We start from the raw sequence: 18,592 nt of genomic DNA on the forward strand, positions 1-18,592 counted from the left end.
TGCTGAGCCCCTTGACATTCCTAAACGAGAATGGGATTGGCTCCACTTAGATCAGGTGTCCAGCCCTGAGCCAGTCGGCATGGCTGGGGGGAGGTCACATGACCCACCCCAGGGGCAGGGCGATGGCTCTCTAAGGAGGAGTAAGGGATGGGAGGGAAGCCAGAGGTCTCCACCCCAGCGGTGCCCTTGTCGGGGAGGAATGGGTGGGACAGGGTATGGACAGCTGGTCAGCACAAAAAACCCATCCTAGCTGATTGGTTATAGACCACAGGCCCGTCGGGCAAAAGGGCCCATAGGGATCCTGCAGCCCAGGGCTCTCCATTCATCAGTGGTGAGGACGTGCCCAAGGTCTCTGGAAAGGGCATGGCTGAGCCAGGACCGGGACCGGGGCCACTGTGCTCCCCACTTCACCGGGCATTTTCCTCTTCGCCATTCACCCAGAAGAGCCAAACATTTGCAAACATGTGATTCTTGAGTGGAAACCAAGCAGAGCCCTTTCAGCAAAGTGTGGCTGAGCTGAATGATGCAGCAACAAGAATGTGGTCCTTTCACAGCCCGTCTGGCTCATCTGAAAGCTGCAGAGAAGCGGCCACTTTCCGAGGCAGCTGTACCGACCCCGCAGATTGCTATTCTGCCTGGGAAGTTGGCAGAGGCCTTTGCAAACCAGTGGCTCCAGCCTGGGGCCCAGACAGGGATGGGGAGGGCTAGTTCTGCACCCAGCTCCACGGCCTCTGTTTCCTCCCAGGTACCAGGAGGTCCAGGCGGCCCAGAAAGCACTGGGGACGGCTATGGCAGAAGTGCTGCCTGAAGCGGAAAGCGTGTTGGCCACCGTGCAGCGAATTGGCACAGATACAGCCCCGTACCTGGCCTTGCTGGCTTCCCTGGGAGCTCTGGTCAGCTCAGTTGTCTCAGAGCTCCGTGTGGGGTCGGGAGGATCTATTATAGAAGCTGGAGGCTGGGCACGGTGGCTCACGCCTGTAATCACAGCACTTTGGGAGGCCGAGGCGGGTGGATCACCTGACGTCAGGAGTTTGAGACCACCTGGGCCAATGTAGTGAAACCTCGTCTCTACTAAAAATACAAAAATTAGCCAGGTGTGGTGGTGCGTGCCTGTAACCCCCGCTATTGGAGAGGCTGAGGCAGAAGAGTCGCTTGAACCTGGGAGGCAGAGGCTGCAGTGAGCCAAGATTGCACCACTGCACTCCAGCCTGGGTGACAGACTCCATCTCAAAAAAAAAAAAAGAGAAAAAAACTATTATAGCAGCTGGAGAAACCAGTGGGGCCCAGGCAGAAGCAGGTGATGTGGCTCATTTTTAACTATATCACAGCTAAGTCAAATGATATAACCTACCTATGGGGCTTGGCAGAGTCAGAGCTCAACTGTTCTCTGTTGATAATGTCAAGGCTGGGGCCTCTTCCTCCTTACAATGACATGAGCAGTGTCACCAGATGGACACGGGATGCAATCCCAGCTCTGCCACTCCAGCTCTATGACCTCAGCCAAGGATTTTCCCTCCCTGAGCCTCAGTCTGTCACATGGAACTCACCCATTAGGTTATTTCGAGGCTGCTTCCATGGGAGCTGGACAGAGATTTGGGAGCAATGCACAAGGTAGCTGGCCGGCCCCTCTGTGCCCATCACCTTATACTCATCACCTCTGCATTAATTGGGTCCATCGTGTCGATTCAGTAATCCTGAAATCCCAAAACTCGAACTGAACATTAAAGAACTCAGCTTGGCCGGGCGCAGTGGCTCACACCTGTAATCTCAGCACTTTGGGAGGCTGAGGCGGGCGAATCACGAGATCAGGAGATCGAGACCATCCTGGCTAACATGGTGAAACCCCGTCTCTACTAAAAAAAAAAAAAACAAAAAAATTAGCCAGGCATGGTGGCGGGCACCTGTAGTCCCAGCTACTCGGGAGGCTGAGAATGGCGTGAACCTGGGAGGCGGAGCTTGCAGTAAGCCGAGATTGCGCCACTGCACTCCAGCCTAGGTGACAGAGCGAGACTCTGTCTCAAAAAAAAAAAAAACTCAGCTTATAAAAATGCATTTGGGACAAATGCTAACCCAGATTGATGCCCAAGGCTGCTTATTTGAGATCTTTTCTCCTCCCACTGCGTGCGGAGAGTAATAATGCACAGCTGTTAGTGTGTTTGAGCCCAGGTTCTGCTTCCAACACCACTGAGGGTGTTAGGTCGTAGGTAGCACCTGCACAGTTCTCTAAAGTCTGGGAAATTCTGCATTCTGAAGCCATCCAGCCCCCAGATCTCAGTTCAGGACTGTGGAGCTGGGGAAGCGTTCCCACTTTGCAGTGGGGCAGTGTGGGTCAGGGAGGTTAGCTGGGTTGCTCAAGGCCACGCAGCTAGAAATTGGTAGGGCTGTCATCTGAGCCCCAAGTGAGGGCTTCCCCAGCCTGGCTCCTCTCGCCCTGGGCCCTCTGCCTCCAGGGGTTCACACAAAGCCTGACCCCTGCTATTCCTGCCTCTCGGCTTCCGATCTACCTGGGGCATCAGCTAGGCTCACCAGGTTTTCAGGGGGCTTGGGTTCTGGGCTGGCAGCCAGGGGCAGACCCGCTGCCTCAGCCCAGCAGGGCACCTCCCCCAAGTAGAGGATTCGCTGCTTGCCTTTCCTGCCAGGCCCTGCCTGAGCCCACTGTCTCCCTGTAGCCTCAGAAGTCCCGGGCTGAAGACCTGGGCCTGAAGGCGAAGGCCCTGGAGAAGACAGTTGCATCACAACAGCACATGGCCACTGAGGCTGCCCGAACCCTCCAGGCTGCTGCCCAGGCGGCGCTACGGCAAACAGGACCCCTCACACAGGTCAGCTCTTGTACTTTGAAGCAGGGGACCTGGGAGAGGTTGGGGCTACCCTGAAGGTGATCCGGGGTCAGGGTTGCAGGAGGGAGAAGGGCAGAAACAGAAGTAGCTCTGTCCGGCCGGGTGCAGTGGCTCACGCCTATAATCCCACCACTTTGGGAGGCCGAGGAGGGTGGATCACGAGGTCAGGAGATCGAGACCATCCTGGCTAACATGGCGAAACCCCGTCTCTACTAAAAATACAAAAAATTAGCCAGGCATGGTGGCACGTGCCTATAGTCCCAGCTACTTGGGAGGCTGAGGCAGGAGAATCCCTTGAACCCAGGAGGCAGAGGTTGCAGTGAGCTGAGATCGCGCCACTGCACTCCAGTCTGGCAACAGAGTGAGACCCCGTCTCAAAAAAAAGAAAAAAGAAGTAGCTCTGTCCATCCCTCTGGTGCCTCCTGCAAAACTCCACACACAGCCTGAGGCAGGGGAGGGGACCCTGATACCCTGAGAAGAGATGATGGACAGACTGACAAAGGACAGCAGCAGCAGCACCCGCACCTGGGGCCACACCTACCATCCTGGGATCGTTCTCGCTCATGCCTCCATTCATGAGTTCATTTTCTAGTTCATTCGTGGCTCATTTGAAAGCTGCAGAGAAGCGGCCACTTTCCAAGGCAGCTGCACCGGTAATTTTGTTTGTTTTTAATTTCGTTTTCGAAACACAGCCTTGCTCTATTGCCTGGCCTGGAGTGCAGTGGCGCAATCTCGATTCACTGCAACCTCCATTTCCCGGGTTCAAGTGATTCTCCTGGGTCAGCCTCCAGAGTAACTGGGACTACAGGTGTGTGCCACCGTGTCTAGCTAAATTCTTTTGTATTTTTAGTAGAGATGGGGTTTCACCGTGTGGGCCAGGCTGGTCTCAAACTCCTGGCCTCAAGTGATCCACCTGCCTCGGCCTCCCAACATGCTGGGATTATAGGTGTGAGCCACCACACCCAGCCTCATTCCTTTTTTTTTTTTTTTGAGACAGACTCTTACTCTGTCACCAAGGCTGGAGTGCGTGGCGCAATCTCGGCTCACTGCAACCTCTGCCTCCCGGGTTCATGCAATTCTCCTGCTTCAGCATCCAGAGTAGTTGGGATTACAGGCCCGCACCACCACGCCCAGCTAATGTTTATATTTTTAGTAGAAATGGGGTTTCACCATGTTGGCTAGGCTGAACTCCTGATCTCAGGTGATCCACCCACCTCAGCCTCCCAAAATGCTGAGATTACAGGCACGAGCCACCACACCTGGTTTCCATTCCTTTTAAAGACAGGATAAGGAGGCTGGCTGTGAGGCATGAGAATGTATCTGAAGAGCTGAGCCCAGTGCCCAGCGCTTACCTGGGGAGCTTGGTTTTGCCCCGGGGTAGCACCTGCTGATATGGTCCACTGCCCTTGTCCAGGGTGAGGTTGCCAAGAAGACAGGTGACTTCCCCAGGAGTCAGGGCCAGGCCCCAGCGTGTTACGGATGCCTCACCCCACCACAGCACCCATACCTTCATCCTCCTCCCCACCCCATAAGCAATCAGAATAGGCCTGAGGCAGTACTAGGTGGCTTCTCAAACTCTATTATTTATTTATTCTAATTACAGTGACATTCACGTGGCATACAAACACCCATTTTAGATGCAATGGCTTTTAGCACATTGACAATGTTGTGCCACCTCCACCTCAGTCTAGTTTCAGAACATTCTCACCACCCCTAACCCCGTGCCCACTCAGCAGTCACTCCTCATTTCCACTCCCGAGGCCCGGGCAACCTCCACTCTGTTCTCTGTCTCTGTAGATTTCCTTAGTCCAGCTCTTTTGCAGAAACGGAATCGTGTAATACGTGCTGATGGTGTCAGGCTTCGTCCTGTTATCATAATCTTTTCAGGGTTCACCTGCCTTGCGGCCTGGATCTATACTTCCTCCCTTTTAAAGGCTCGGTCATATTCCGGTGTGTGGATGAAGCACGTTTTGTTTACCCACTCATCTATCAGACCCAAATTCTTTCAGTGTATCTAGTCCTGTTGAGTGGCAGTGGGGAAGAAACTGATTTTCCATAAGTCAAGGTGGTGTCATAAACAGATTTGTGATTTTCACATCCACTTGCTGAGATAGAACAGTGTTCTCTTCCTTCCTTCCTTCCTTTCTTTCTTTCTTTTTTTCTCTTTCTTTTTAGATGGAGTCTTTATGCCACCCAGGTTGGAGTGCAGTGGCTTGATCTCCGCTCACTATAACCTCTGCCCCATAGGTTCAAGCCATACTCCTGCCTCAGCCTCCCCGAGTAGCTGGGATTGCAGGCATGCACCACCACACCTAGCTAATTTTAAATAAATTTTTAGTAGAGACAGGGTTTCACCATGTTGGCCAGGCTGGTCTTGAACTCCTGACCTCAAGTGATCTGCCCACCTCGGCCTTCCAAAGTGCTGGGATTACAGGCGTGAGCCCCTGTGCCTGGCCAATAGAACATGTTCTGAAAAGATGTCCAGGTGTTCTCCTTCCTTTAATTCTAGTGTTTCAGTTTTCCTCCAGGCTTTTGCGGACAGATATCTCTTGGGAGATATTTGGAGTTCAACTTTTGTATAATAACACAGATCAGGTGCTCCTGGTGGACAGCGTGACCCAGAGTCAGGGATTTGGTGACGATTTGGGCACCCATATATGTGGGTTTGGTGCCCACTGAGCTGCCTCCGGGCCCTGCACCTGTGGAGCCAGCCTCCCAGCCTCTCCTCGTCTCTCTCCAGCTGCATCAGGAGGCCAGAGCCGCCCTGACCCAGGCTTCCTCGTCTGTCCAGGCTGCCACAGTGACCGTCATGGGAGCCAGGACTCTGCTGGCTGACCTGGAAGGTATGTGAGTCTAGCTGACCACTAGGCTCTGTGATGACAAATGCCCCTGACAGCCACTCAACTCTCGCCTCAGCCAGGGTAGGCTTGCAGAGGACAGGAGTCTGGTCTTGTGGGCTTAATTAAGCCAAGCAGACTTTCCCTCCACCTCTCAGGATCCTGCCCCATCTCATACATCACTCACCTTGGACTTGCCCATGTGGCTATCCCATACACCCCAGGTCATCAGACCACATGGAGAGCCCCTCCAGACCAAGTGAGAGGAGACTCTGACATCATTGGCTGTTCAACCAGGTCAAGTCCACTCTCGCCTGGGCTCCAGTTAGTTATCTGGTACAAATATGGCTGTCCGGGTCCAGCGTTGAGTTGGGGCTATGGGAAGTGAATGGAGTTTCTCTTTAGAAGGAGCTATGGGTTGATGCCAGTCCAGTGCCCCCATTTTGCAGATGGGTAGGCTGAGGAAAGGAATTGCTGTTCATCCCTGGGTCAGAGCTAAGCTGGGAATAGAAGCCAGCAAGTATTACGATTCTACAAGTATCCACCTGTGTGATGGGCTTCTGTGATATCCAATTTGCTCCAGAGAGAAGCCCCCTCACCCTTTGTTTGTGGCTCCTTATCCAACGGGCTGGATAAGGCAGGAACACACTCTGAACCCCAGATGTCTCTTGGGGTCTGAGGCCAGAAGTCAGGCTTCTGCTGTTGTTCTATGGCCTCCCTCCCCAGCCCTGCCCACTGCCCAGAAGAGATGGAGTTCTGGCTGTGGACCCAGCCCCTCTGGGGCAGAGGATGTGCTGGTCAGTGCTCCTGTTCCCCAGCTTCCTGGTGGCTTGAAGTCCTAGTCACCCGTCGTTTGGGGACTTCCTGTAGGAAAGGCGTGGCCGTGTGTGCTTAAGTATCTAGAGTCATATTTAGAAAAAGGTACATTCAATGACTTATAATAATGGAATGTTAGGAACATTAGAATTATAAGAGGTCTTAAGGTCATCTGCTGCAAATCTCACACCTGGCAGTGGACTCATCCACCCTCAGCTTGCCTATCTCCAACAATGGGGGAGCTCACTACCTTACAAGGTTTTACCTTCTCATTGTCCGGTTCTGAGAATGAGAACGTTCTTGTATGTAGAGGATGGAAATTTCCTTGCACTGCTCCCATAATCCACAGGAGGGCTAACCTCAAACCTCTAACCCCAGGCTCTTTTCCCCATTCTGATCCCATTTTAGAGACACCCTTTCTTACCACCAGCTGGGCTGTGCTCAGTTGGTGTTCAGGATAAAAGGAAAATTCACAAGGTGAACTGTGGAGCAGTCTTCCCCAGGGTGTGGCCGGGGGTCTCCTAGCCTATTGATACGCTCTGCCAAGAGAGGGTTTGTGTTCAAATAAGTTTAGGAACTGTCTCTTGCTGCAGCATCCTCTTGAGGTCTTACAGAGAACACTTGAGAATATTAAAGGCTCTGAGAAGGCCTGTAATAAAGAAACCTGCTTCACTTTCAACTTAATTGACACTTCCCCCTAACGTTTGTTAACACCGTGGAGAATTAGGGCTCCCCAGAATACATGTTGAGAAACATCAATTTTGTGTGCAAGGAGCAAAGCAGGTCTAATTTCTGGATGGAACAATTCTATAATATTATGCCCCCAAAGATTAGAAGGCTTTGTTCATTTTAAAAATGGACTTTTACTTTGTTCACTGTAATAAGTGATTTTTTTTTTTTTTTGAGATAGAGTCTCACTCTGTCACCTAGGCTGGAGTACAGTGGCACGATCTCGGCTCACTGCAACCTCTGCCTCCTGGGTTCAAGCGATTCTTCTGCCTCAGCCTCCTGAGTAGCTGGGATTACAGGCATCCGCCACCACACCCGGCATTTTTTTTTTTTTTTTTTTTTTTTTGTATTTTTAGTAGAGACAGTGTTTCACCAGGTTGGACAGGCTGGTTTTGAACTCCTGACCTCTGGTGATCTACCTGCCTCCGCCTCCCAAAGTGTTAGGATTACAGGCATAAGCCACCGTGCCCGGCCTGTAATCAGTTCTTTTGATGATAAACTTCCTTTAGAATATTTTTTTGAGTTGGGGTCTCACTCTGTCACCCAGGCTGGAGTGCAGTGGTGCAATCATAGCTCACTGTAGCCTCCAACTCCTGGCCTCAAGTGATCCTTCCACCTCAGTCTTGTGAGTAGCTAGGTCTATAGGTGTGTGCCACCATGCCCAGCTAAGCTTTTGTCTTTTTGTAGAGATGCGGTCTCATTATGTTTCCTAGGCTGGTTTTGAACTCCTGGCCTGATCCTCCTGCTTCAGCCTCCAGAGTAGCTGGGATTACAGGAATGAGCCACCGCTCCTGACTAAATTTCTCTTAGAATGTTATCTGAAAGGAAAGGAAATAGTCTCTTTGTTTACCAATAAATAAACTACTTCTTATTGGATAATAAAATCTATGGGAATTCTAACATTTCCTCTGGGTGTGGTGGCTCACACCCGTAATCCCAGCACTTTGGGAAGCCAAGGTAGGTGGATCACTTGAAGCCAGGAATTTGAGATCAGCCTGGCCAACATGGTAAAACTCCATCTCTACTAAAAAAAGAAAAAAAAAAATCAGCCGTGTATGATGGTGTGTGCTTGTAATCTCACCTACTCAGGAGGCTGAGGCAGGAAAATTGCTTAAACCCGTGAGGCGGAGGTTGCAGTGAGCTGAGATCTCTCCACTGCACTCCAGCCTGGGCAACAAAGCGAGACCTTGTCTCAAAAAAAAAAGAGAGAGAGAATTGTAACATTTCCCTTTTTGTCTTGATTGCTTGAAAGCTCAGTGGTCAATCAAACATTTGGTTTCTGCAATGTCATTATCGAGATTTTCTGGTACTTCTCCCTCTCCTCTGTCCTTCCTCATCCCTCCAGTTACATCAGACTCTTGGTTTTCCATGGTAAGGATCCATTTGTTGATTTACCCATCACTATACACTGCCTCAAAGCATTGTTTAGACATAGGCGGTACATGAAAATGCCGAGCTGAGCAGACGGAACCATGGACTGTGCTAGCCCTGACCACTGGCCCCAGCATTGACCACCATGTAATTCCTTGACTTTAATAGACATCCTGATAGAATGAATACTCATCTCAAAATTTCCCGAGCAGTATATCTGGGTCTCGCTTGCTTTTGTTTTCTCCTGGATAAGCCTGAAAAGGTGATACGCAGGTTGCATGCACCTCAAACCTCCACTCGTTGTCCAAGGGTCTGTGGCCAGCCAGGCAGCTCTGCCAGCGGCTGCCTGGGAGGCACTGGAGGCGTGAGCCCAGTTCCCCTGACCCAGCCTCAGCCGGGTTTGCAGGAATGAAGCTGCAGTTTCCCCGGCCCAAGGACCAGGCGGCATTGCAGAGAAAGGCAGACTCCGTCAGCGACAGACTCCTTGCAGACACGAGAAGGAAGACCAAGCAGGCGGAGAGGATGCTGGGAAATGCGGCCCCTCTTTCCTCCAGTGCCAAGAAGAAGGGCAGAGAAGCAGAGCTGTTGGCCAAGGACAGTGCCAAGGTCAGGGCGGTGGCTGTGGCAACAGTGGCCTCCTGCCTCCCGGGAGGACCACCCTTCCGCGGGCCCCTTCCCGACATCCGTGCTGACTACTCCGCACTCACTCACTGCTCAGTGGGCCCAGGCATTTAGCTCAGGGACTTCACGGGGGTGAGCCTGCGGGTTCCTCATGAAATAGGTGTCATCGCTGTCCCCATTGTACAGGTGAGAACGCTGAGGTGCAGCCAGGCTCATGAACTTAACCAGGACTTACACCCGGGTCTGCTGGCTTTCCTGCCTAAACTTCTAGGTTTTTCTTTTCTTTTTTGTCATTTTGAAGTTTGCATTTATTTATTTTACCTGCCTTTTTGTTTTTAATTTTTTTCTTAATTTTTTGAGACAGATTCTTACTCTGTGTCCCAGGCTGGAGTGCAGTGGCACAAGCTCAGCTCACTGCAATCTCCGTCTCCTGGGTTCAAGTGATTCTCTTGCCTCAGATTCCAGAGTGTCTGGGATTATAGGCTTGCTCTACCACACCTGGCTAATTTTTGTATTTTTAGTAGAGCGGGGTTTCACCATGTTGGCCAGGCTGGTCTCGAACTTCTGATCTCATATGATCCACCTGCCTCGGCCTCCCAAAGTGCTGGGATTACAGGCGTGAGCCACTGCACCCAGCTTCAATTTTTTTTTTTTTTTTTTTGGTAGAGACAGGGTCTCTGTCACCCAGGCTGGAGTACAGTAGTGCAATCACAGCTCACCGCAGCCTCAAACCCTTTGGCTTAAGTGATCTTCCTGCCTCAGCCTCCTGAGTAACTGGGACTACAGGTGTGTGCCACTGTGCCTGGCTAACTTTTTTTTTTTTTTTTTTTTTTGTAGAGATGAGGAGTCTCGGCCAGGCGTGGTGGCTAACTCCTGTAATCCCAGCACTTTGGGAGGCTGAGGCAGGCAGATCACTTGAGGTCAGGAGTTCGAGACCAGCCTGGTCAACATGGTGAAACCCTGTCTCTACTAAAAATACAAAAAAAATTAGCCAGGCGTGGTGGCGTGCACCTGTAGTCCCAACTACTCCAGAGGCTGAGACACAAGAATTGCTTGAACCTGGGAGGTGGAGGTTGCAGTGAGCCGAACTGCACCACTGCACTCCAGCCTGGGCAACAGAGGGAGACTCTGCCTCAAGAAAAAAAAGACTGGGGTCTCACTATGTTGCCCAGGCTGGTCTTGAACCTCTGGCCTCAAGCAAGCCTCCTGCCTCAGCCTCCCAAAGTGCTGGGACCATAGGCATGAGCCACTGCACCCAGCCCTGGCTGATTTTAACTAGGCTCTTTAAAAATTGGTGCCAAATTCTAATCAGTGCGTATCTCCCCAGCTCTGTTGCTGGTTCTGTTGCTCACACACCAAGGAAACTGTCTTTATGGTGCCTAGGAAAAGTGCTGGGTTTTCAGTAGGGGTCCCCAGGCTTGATCTCTTGTCATGCCCCTCGGGCTTTGGCCAGCCCCTCCTCCCCTCTGTGCCTCTGTTTCCTCATCTGTGAAATAGTTAGAATTGCTCCTCCTGAAACAGGTAGTATCCAGCAGTCTACACTGTGCCCAGCACTTAGCCTGCATTCAGTACATGCATGAATGAATGAATGATCTGCCTGGTGCAGAGGACTGCTTGGCATCATTGCCATAAGAGCTATTTACCTCCAAAAGGACTTGCTGCACTCACTTCTTCTCCCTGCCACTGCCACCCATCCCATAGCTTGCCAAGGCCTTGCTGAGGGAGGGGAAACAGGCGCACCGCCGTGCCAGCCGGCTCACCAGCCAGACGCAAGCCACGCTCCAACAGGCGTCCCGGCAGGCGCTGGCGTCTGAAGCACACAGACAGGAGCTGGAGGAAGCTGAGCGGGTACGTGTGCCAGGGCCCCCACCCTATCACCTCCTGCCCCTGGCAGCCCGGGTGGGGGCACCACTCAAGCTGTTTCTTCCTCCTCCCCCTGGAAGGTGGGTGCTGGGCTGAGCGAGATGGAGCAGCAGATCCGGGAATCGCGTATCTCACTGGAGAAGGACATCGAGGCCTTGTCAGAGCTGCTTGCCAGGCTGGGTAAGGAGGCCCCAAGACTGGGCCCTGAACCCCTGGGTCCCTGGGGCACCTCTAGGATCTTCCTGTGAGCTCCAGTCCTGGGGAAGATTTCCTCCTTGTCCTCATCGCCATGCTTCCCGCATCCCCATCTTTGTGGTCAATCACAAGCATTTATAACCATGCCCCGGCCCCTTTGCCATGTAAGACAGGGTTGGCATCTAGAAGTGAGTCCACTTTGAGTAACTCTTTGTGCCTCCAGGGCCCTCTATTCTTGGGGGCAGGGCAGGGGGCACACAGAAAACTCACCATTGGCAAGAACACCCACAGGCACCGGGTGAGCAGGTCAGCCCTCAGGAGCTGAGGGTTCAGGAGAAGAAGAAAGACTGTCATGGCAGAAAGTGTGGCATCAGGTGCTGGTCTGGGATCAGACTAAGATTCAAGTCTGACTCTGTCCCTTCTTTGGCCATTAGACCTTGGGCAAGCCACTCCACCTCTCTGAGCCTCAGATCCCCCATCTGGAAAATGGGAGTAACAGTGGGGTGGTTTAGAAAGCGCTTACCACGGTGCGTGGTGTATGTTGAGAGTGAGTAAATAGCGGCTCGTAGGAAGGAGGTCAGACTCAAGATGGGCCTTAGCAAGGAGGCATTTTGGATGAAGGGAACAGCACCTCCCAAGGCACGAAGGTCGTAGAGGCCCAGTGTTGTGGGGAGGCTCAGGAGACAGCAGACAGGGCAGTTGGGCTGAAAAGAACAGCATGTATTTTTTTCAAATTGTAAAAGACACATAATATTTTCCATCTTAACCATTTTGAAGTGTACAGTTCAGCAGCATTAAGTATATTCATTGTTGTGCGATCATCACCACTACCCATCTCTAGAACACTTTCGTCATCTCCAATTGAAGCTCTGTCCTCCTGAAACACTAACCCCCCATTTCCCTCCCCCAGCCCCTGGCAGCCATCGTTCTACTTTCTGTCTCTATGAATTTGACTACTCTGGGCCAGGCATGGTGGCTCATGCCTGTAATCCCAGCACTTTGAGAGGCTAAGGTGGGTGGATCATTTGAGGTCAGGAGTTTGAGACCAGCCTGACCAACATGGTGAAACCCTGTCTCTTCTAAAGATATGAAAAAAATTAGCCGGGCATGGTGGCACATGCCTGTAATCTCAGCTACACAGGAGGCTGAGGCAGGAGAATCGCTTGAACCTGGGAGGTGGAGGTTGCAGTGAGCCAGGATCGCACCACTGCACTCCAGCCTGGGTGAGAGTGAGACTCCGTCTCAAAAAAAGAACTTGCTCAGAATCATAGGTGGGAATTGAACAATGAGAACACTCAGACACAGGGTGGGGAACAACAGACACAGGGGCCTGTCATCGGGTGGCGGGAGCGGGGAGGGATAGCATTAGGAGAAATACCTAATGTAAATGACCAGTTAATGGGTGCAGCATACCAACATGGCACATGTATACATATGTAACAAACCTGCACATTGTGCACATGTACCCTAGAACTTTAATTAAAAAAAAAAATGTAACTACTCTGGGGACCTCATATAACTGGAATCATATAGTATTTGTACTTTTAAAATTTTTTTGGAGACAGGATCTTGCTCTGTTACCCAGGCTGGAGTGCAGTGGTACAATCGTGGCTCACTGCAGCCTCAAACTCCTGGGCTCAAGCGATTCTTCCACTTCAGCCTTTGAAGTAGCTGGGACCACAGGCACGCACCACCACACCCAGCTAATTTTTTTTTTTTTTTTTTGAGACAAAAAAATATGTTCCCTATGTTGCCCAGGCTGGTCTCAAACTCCTGGGCTCAAGTGATCCTCCTGCCTTGGCCTCCCAAAGTGCTGGGATCACAAGCGTGAGCCACCGTGCCTGGCCTTATTTGTCCTCTTTTGACTGACTTATTTCACTTAGCAGAAAGTCATCAAGATTCACCCATGTGGCAGCAAGCATTTTCAATTTTCATTCGTAATAAGAGGAGAGAGAATTGCCACGCTCTGCACGTTGTCTGGACACCAGGCCCACACTAAGCTATTCACACACGTGATCTTACAGAATTCTCACACTCACTCTTTGATGCAGCGACAGTTATTCTTTTGCCATTTTGCAGATGAGGAAACTGAGGCGTGGAGAGTTTATTTTTATTTTTTATTTATTTTTGTTTTTGTAGAGACAGCGTCTCGTTATGTTAACCAAGCTGGTGTTGAACTCCTGGCCTCAAGGGATGCTCCCACCTCAGGTTCCCAAAATGCTGGGATTACGGGAGACAGCCACCACACCCAGCTTAGCACAGAGTTTAGATAATGTGCCCAGGGTCCCACAGCCAGTTGGTGGGGAAGCCGTGGCTCACCTGCGGGTCCAAGTCACTCAGAGTGCATGCAGGTAGCCACTGGTCGACACCTAAGGCCCTGTCGTGGAGCAGACACTCTCTTCAACCATTCCTGCGTTGTCACTGTCATTCGTTCACTTGTCACACTCTGTGTTGGCCTTGTGCTTGGCCTGGGGATGCAGAATGAACAGCACACGCCTGGCCCCTTCTCCAGGAGCCCTAGGCAGCCTGGGCAGGTAGAGGGGGGGGCTATAATCCATTTCTGAATCTCTTTGAAGACCAGGCTGTTTGGATTTTGCTGTTGGCCGTGGGGCCTCTTGAGGTCCTCCCAGGTCAGCAGGACGTTGGCTCCCCTCTGCCTTCTCTTGCACCCTGGCTCGGTGCTTGCAGCTGCTTGCCCAGGAAATCCAGGGCCTCGGGGATCCCTGGGGCCCAGTGGAATCCCGTGGGGTTAGAAGCAGCCACTTGGGGCTGGGCACAGTGGCTCATGCCTGCAATCCCAGCACTTTGGGAGGCCAAGGCGGGTGAATCACTGGAGGTCAGGAGTTTGAGACAAGCCTGACCAACACAGTGAAACCCTGTCTCTACTAAAAATACAAAAATTAGGTAAGGCATGGTGGCTCACACCTGTAATCCCAGCACTTTGGGAGGCTGAGGCGGGTGGATCACCTGAGGTCAGGAGTTTGAGACCAGCCTGGCCAACATGGTGAAACCCTGTCTCTACTAAAAATACAAAAAATTAGCAGAGTGTGGTGGCAGGTGCCTGTAATCCCAGATACTCGGGAGGCTGAGGCAGGAGAATCGCTTAAACCTGAGGCCACAGTAAGCCAAGATCGTACCACTGCACTCCAGCCTGGACAACAGAGCGAGACTCCGTCTCAATAAATAAATAAATGCATACATACATACATACATATATACATACATACAAAAATTAGCTGGGCGTGGTGGTGTGGGCCTGTGGTTTACCCCAGTGATTGCCCACATCCAGGCCCACAGGCAGCATCTGTAAATGTGTGCTGTCAGTGAATTGAGCCAGCATGTTCCAGCTGGCAAAAATCACAGGGGCCTTTCTCCCACACTGTTTTGTAAATGAGTAAAGTAAGACTCAGAGAGGACTCACTTGAGGCCTTCTTTTTTTAACAATAATAGTAAAACCATCAACAAAAATGACATTTGTCAAGTGCCACCCAGGAGGATGTTCTAGAGTCTGCCCATGGGCCCGTTGGGATGCTATGGGTCTTCACCCACCTCCCAGCCCTTCTGCTCCCCATCTTTCCCTGGTGGATGGCGGGCCATTGGAATCCTGGGAGGCCTGAGTTGGGGAGAGGCTCAGGGGCTGGGGGGTGCCCTGGGGCCTGCAGGGCTGCTGGCTCACAGTGAGGCTGTTTGTGCCCCACCACAGGGTCACTGGACACCCATCAAGCCCCAGCCCAGGCCCTGAACGAGACTCAGTGGGCACTAGAACGCCTGAGGCTGCAGCTGGGCTCCCCGGGGTCCTTGCAGAGGAAACTCAGTCTGCTGGAGCAGGAATCCCAGCAGCAGGAGCTGCAGATCCAGGGCTTCGAGAGTGACCTCGCCGAGATCCGCGCCGACAAACAGAACCTGGAGGCCATTCTGCACAGCCTGCCGGAGAACTGTGCCAGCTGGCAGTGAGGGCCACCCAGATCCCCGGCACACACTCCCCCACCTGCTGTTTACATGACCCAGAGTGTGCGCACTACCCCACAGGTGTGCCCATACAGACGTGCCCCGGAGCCGGCTGCTGTGAACTCGCCCCTGTGTGAATAGTCACACTCCCTGCCGATTCTGTTTGTGGCTTCTTCCCTGCCAGCAGGACTGAGTGTGCGTACCCAGTTCACCGAGACATCAGTGCACACTCTCACCCCTGCACATGCATAAACAGGCACACCCCAGTGTCAATAACATACACACGTGAGGGTGCATGTCTCTGTGTATGACCCACACGTGTTCAAGTCTAATCCATCCAGTCCACAGCTTACGGTCCACACACATTACAGTCCACAGCTGTTGTGAGAGCCACCTGCGTGCTAGGCACCCTCTGGATATTGGGCAAGTTGTTACATGAGATGCCCTGGGGTGCTACATCCACTCACTCCAGACAGCAGGGAGGTCTCAGCAGATCTGCAGATCAAGGGGGTCAGCAACAGCCGAAGCCCCTAGTCCCAGAGCTGGCTGCCCGCTGTTTCACGGCAGCTCCCTGATCTATGTTGCTGCATGCACGCCCTACAGCTCGACACAGCCAGGGGAACAACGGGCCAAGAAATGCAAGATCCTGGGAGGGTTCTCAGCAGCAGAATCTGAGGCCCAGAGACCCTGAGGCCATGGCCAGGCCTGCTAGTCTGGCTATAGCAAGGCCCACTCCTGGTGGGGGTGTCATTGCCTTCACCGGATGCTTCCCTCTCAGGGTCCTGGGACTGCACCAGACGCCCTGAGGGAATGGCCCACCCTGGCCTGTACCCACTTCAGCCTGTGATCTATCCAAAGAGCCAGGCCCAAAAGCGCCTAGGTCAGGGGGCTCAGGCTACCAGGAGCACGCCTTTGTGTCCCCAGCAACCCAGTTGACCTTTCATTGACACTTTCCAGACCAGCCCTGCAGCACCACTTGCCATGCGGGGGGCCACAAAGGTGTGCAAACCTGGCTGCCATTCCAGTCTGTCCTGTCTGGGAATCGCCCTGTGGCCAGGCCCGCATGCTGGCCTCTGCCCGGGACTCCTCAGCATTTCCTCTTGGCATCCCTCCCCTCTCCCAGACCCGCTTCCAGCAGACGGCAAGGCCTCGGCATTGGGAAGACAGGCACCTCTGCCGGCCCAGCCCTTTCCCATGTCTCCCCTGACGGGCCGGGGTAGGGCAGCAGCACAGACCAATTCCGTTGAACGTGGAAATAAAGGACCCTTTCACTGGTCAGGGTGGTGTGCCTCTCACCCTCCCTGGCTGGTGGGCATGCACATGACACACCTAGTAGGTGGCAAGCATGTGGACCGCACGTTGGTAGGAAGGTGGCAAAAGCTGAGCTCGTGGCTAGGCCAGTACCTCCCGTTAGAGGGCTTTGCTGGGGTTGTGTGATCACAGGTACCTACTCTGTCCTCTCAGGCACTTACCATGCAAAGCCGAGGAGCTGGTGAGTTGGAGGGGTGGGGTGCAGAGAGGTCCTCAGCTGACCTCTGGTTCAGGCTGGAGACGAACTCACAGCCAAGTGTCTGAGGATGGTGAGGAGCATGGAGGGGCGCCATCCAGGAGGGGGAGGGTGTGGGTTGGGCCTTGAAGGGTGGGGAGGCAGAGGAGGAAGCATTCCAGGCAAGAGGGTGGACAACAGTCTGGGGCCCACAGGGTTGGGGCTCGGCCAGCTTGCATCACTCCAGGAACCCAGGTTGAATGGGGTGGGGTGTTGGAGCTGCTCAGTCAGGGCTCTTGGCTGCAAGCCCCAAACTCCTCCTGAGGTGGTTTCAGCAGAAAAGGGGTGCTGGGAGGGTCGCTTGGAACCCTGGGGTAAAAAAAGGCTGCCAGGTGTTGGAGATAGCCTAGGGAGGGGAGCCTGAGGCTTCCCTCTTCCCCCTCCCGCCTCTCTTCTTTGTCTCTCTGTCTGCTCTCCTCTCCTGTATCTGCTTTGTTCTTTTCTCTTTATTTTTGAGACGGAGTCTCGCTCTGTCGCCCAGGCTGGAGTGCAATGGCGTGATCTCGGCCCACTGTATCCTCCACCTCCCAGGTTTAAGCAATTCTCCTGCCTCAGCCTCCCAAGTAGCTAGGACTACAGGTGCTTGCCACCATGCCCAGCTAATTTTTGTATTTTTAGTAGAGAGGGTTTCACCATGTTGGTCAGGCTGGTCTCAAACTCCTGACCTCAGATGATACACCTGCATTGGCCTCTCAAAGTTCTGGGATTTCAGGCATGAGCCACCGCGCCCGGCCCATTCTTTTCTCTTTGCAGAGTGGCTTTCTTTGTTTTTCTTGTGCCTGATAGGAGAGGACACCCACCCCTACCGCCATCCCCCATAATGGCCCCAGGTGTACATGTCATCAGGTCCAGTGCTTGCAAGAGACAAGCTGGTGACTGTGTCCTGATTCCAGCTTCTCAGCTTAGGTGAAGTACCCCCAACCCCTGTTCAGGATAATGAGGATCTCTAGATCCAAGGCCAATAATGGATGACCGGTGCCACCCCCCAACCTAATGGGAGATGGTGTTCAGAGAAGAGGTGTGCTCCTCCAAAGAAAACTGTAAAATCAAGGCTACAGTGGGGGATTGACATGATTAAGCTGAGCTAGGAGTGACCTGGTCCCTAGATGTCTGGGCAGAGGTGGAGAGGCCGAAGATGGGGGAGCTGCTGCTGCACGGTGAGTTTGGTGATTGGCATCTGGTGTAAGTGATGTCGAGAAGATGGAGTTCTTCCAAGACCTCTGGGATAGGGTCTGATGTCCCCCTCCCGCCTCCCTCCAGTTTCTCAGCCAACGGCACACAGTCGTCCTGGTGCCTGCTCTTGGCATTCAGCCTTTATCCACTCAAGCCGTGGGATCCAGCTAAGCTCAGTCCCAGCATCCCCGACGGGTGGAGAACTCGGGCCTGACATGTTGTGACTCACGCAGTCCGATCATGCCTGGTGCATGTGCTGATCTATTCTCTGGCCCCAGAGGTGGGGCCACTGCCGGGTGGAATGCGGCAGCTGTTGAACATCTGGCTAGCAATGCAGTCCAGCAGCTGAGCAGAAGGTGGGGTGGCCCCTGCCCTGTAGGATGGCTGACTGGAGCCAACCAGCCCAACCGGCCAGGGCAATAGGCTGTTGGAGCCTGGAGAGGGAAGTGCATTATGAGGGCTCTGTCCTAAGTCAGCTCCCATCCACCAAGGGTGGTAACGCTAAGCTTTTACTCTCTGCTTAAACAATCCAGCGAGTCATCCAAGTTACAAAAGCCCCTGCTTAGTGCGTTCTGGGTTACTTCATTGTGAAGATCAGGGGACTGAAGCTCAGCCAGGTCAAGTGCCTCGCCTGAGGTCATGCAGCTTGGCCAAAT

At 52.9% G+C, this 18,592-nt stretch overlaps 1 protein-coding gene across 1 annotated transcript in view; it reads left to right on the forward strand.

Moving 5' to 3' along the window:
• The window catches only part of LAMC3 (laminin subunit gamma 3), an 83,967-nt gene extending 67,472 nt beyond the window's left edge, over positions 1–16,495 (forward strand). The window contains exons 22-28 of the mRNA XM_054501494.2: positions 746–893; positions 2,670–2,819; positions 5,578–5,680; positions 8,997–9,196; positions 10,913–11,059; positions 11,155–11,254; positions 14,973–16,495. Coding sequence (XP_054357469.1) covers positions 746–893; positions 2,670–2,819; positions 5,578–5,680; positions 8,997–9,196; positions 10,913–11,059; positions 11,155–11,254; positions 14,973–15,223 — 1,099 coding nt within the window. The 3' untranslated portion in view covers positions 15,224–16,495. The remainder of the gene's footprint in view (positions 1–745; positions 894–2,669; positions 2,820–5,577; positions 5,681–8,996; positions 9,197–10,912; positions 11,060–11,154; positions 11,255–14,972) is intronic.
• Positions 16,496–18,592: the final 2,097 nt, after the last annotated feature.

The sequence above is a fragment of the Pongo pygmaeus genome, chromosome 13 (assembly GCF_028885625.2).
Source record: "Pongo pygmaeus isolate AG05252 chromosome 13, NHGRI_mPonPyg2-v2.0_pri, whole genome shotgun sequence".
In the NCBI taxonomy this organism is placed as follows: domain Eukaryota; kingdom Metazoa; phylum Chordata; class Mammalia; order Primates; family Hominidae; genus Pongo; species Pongo pygmaeus.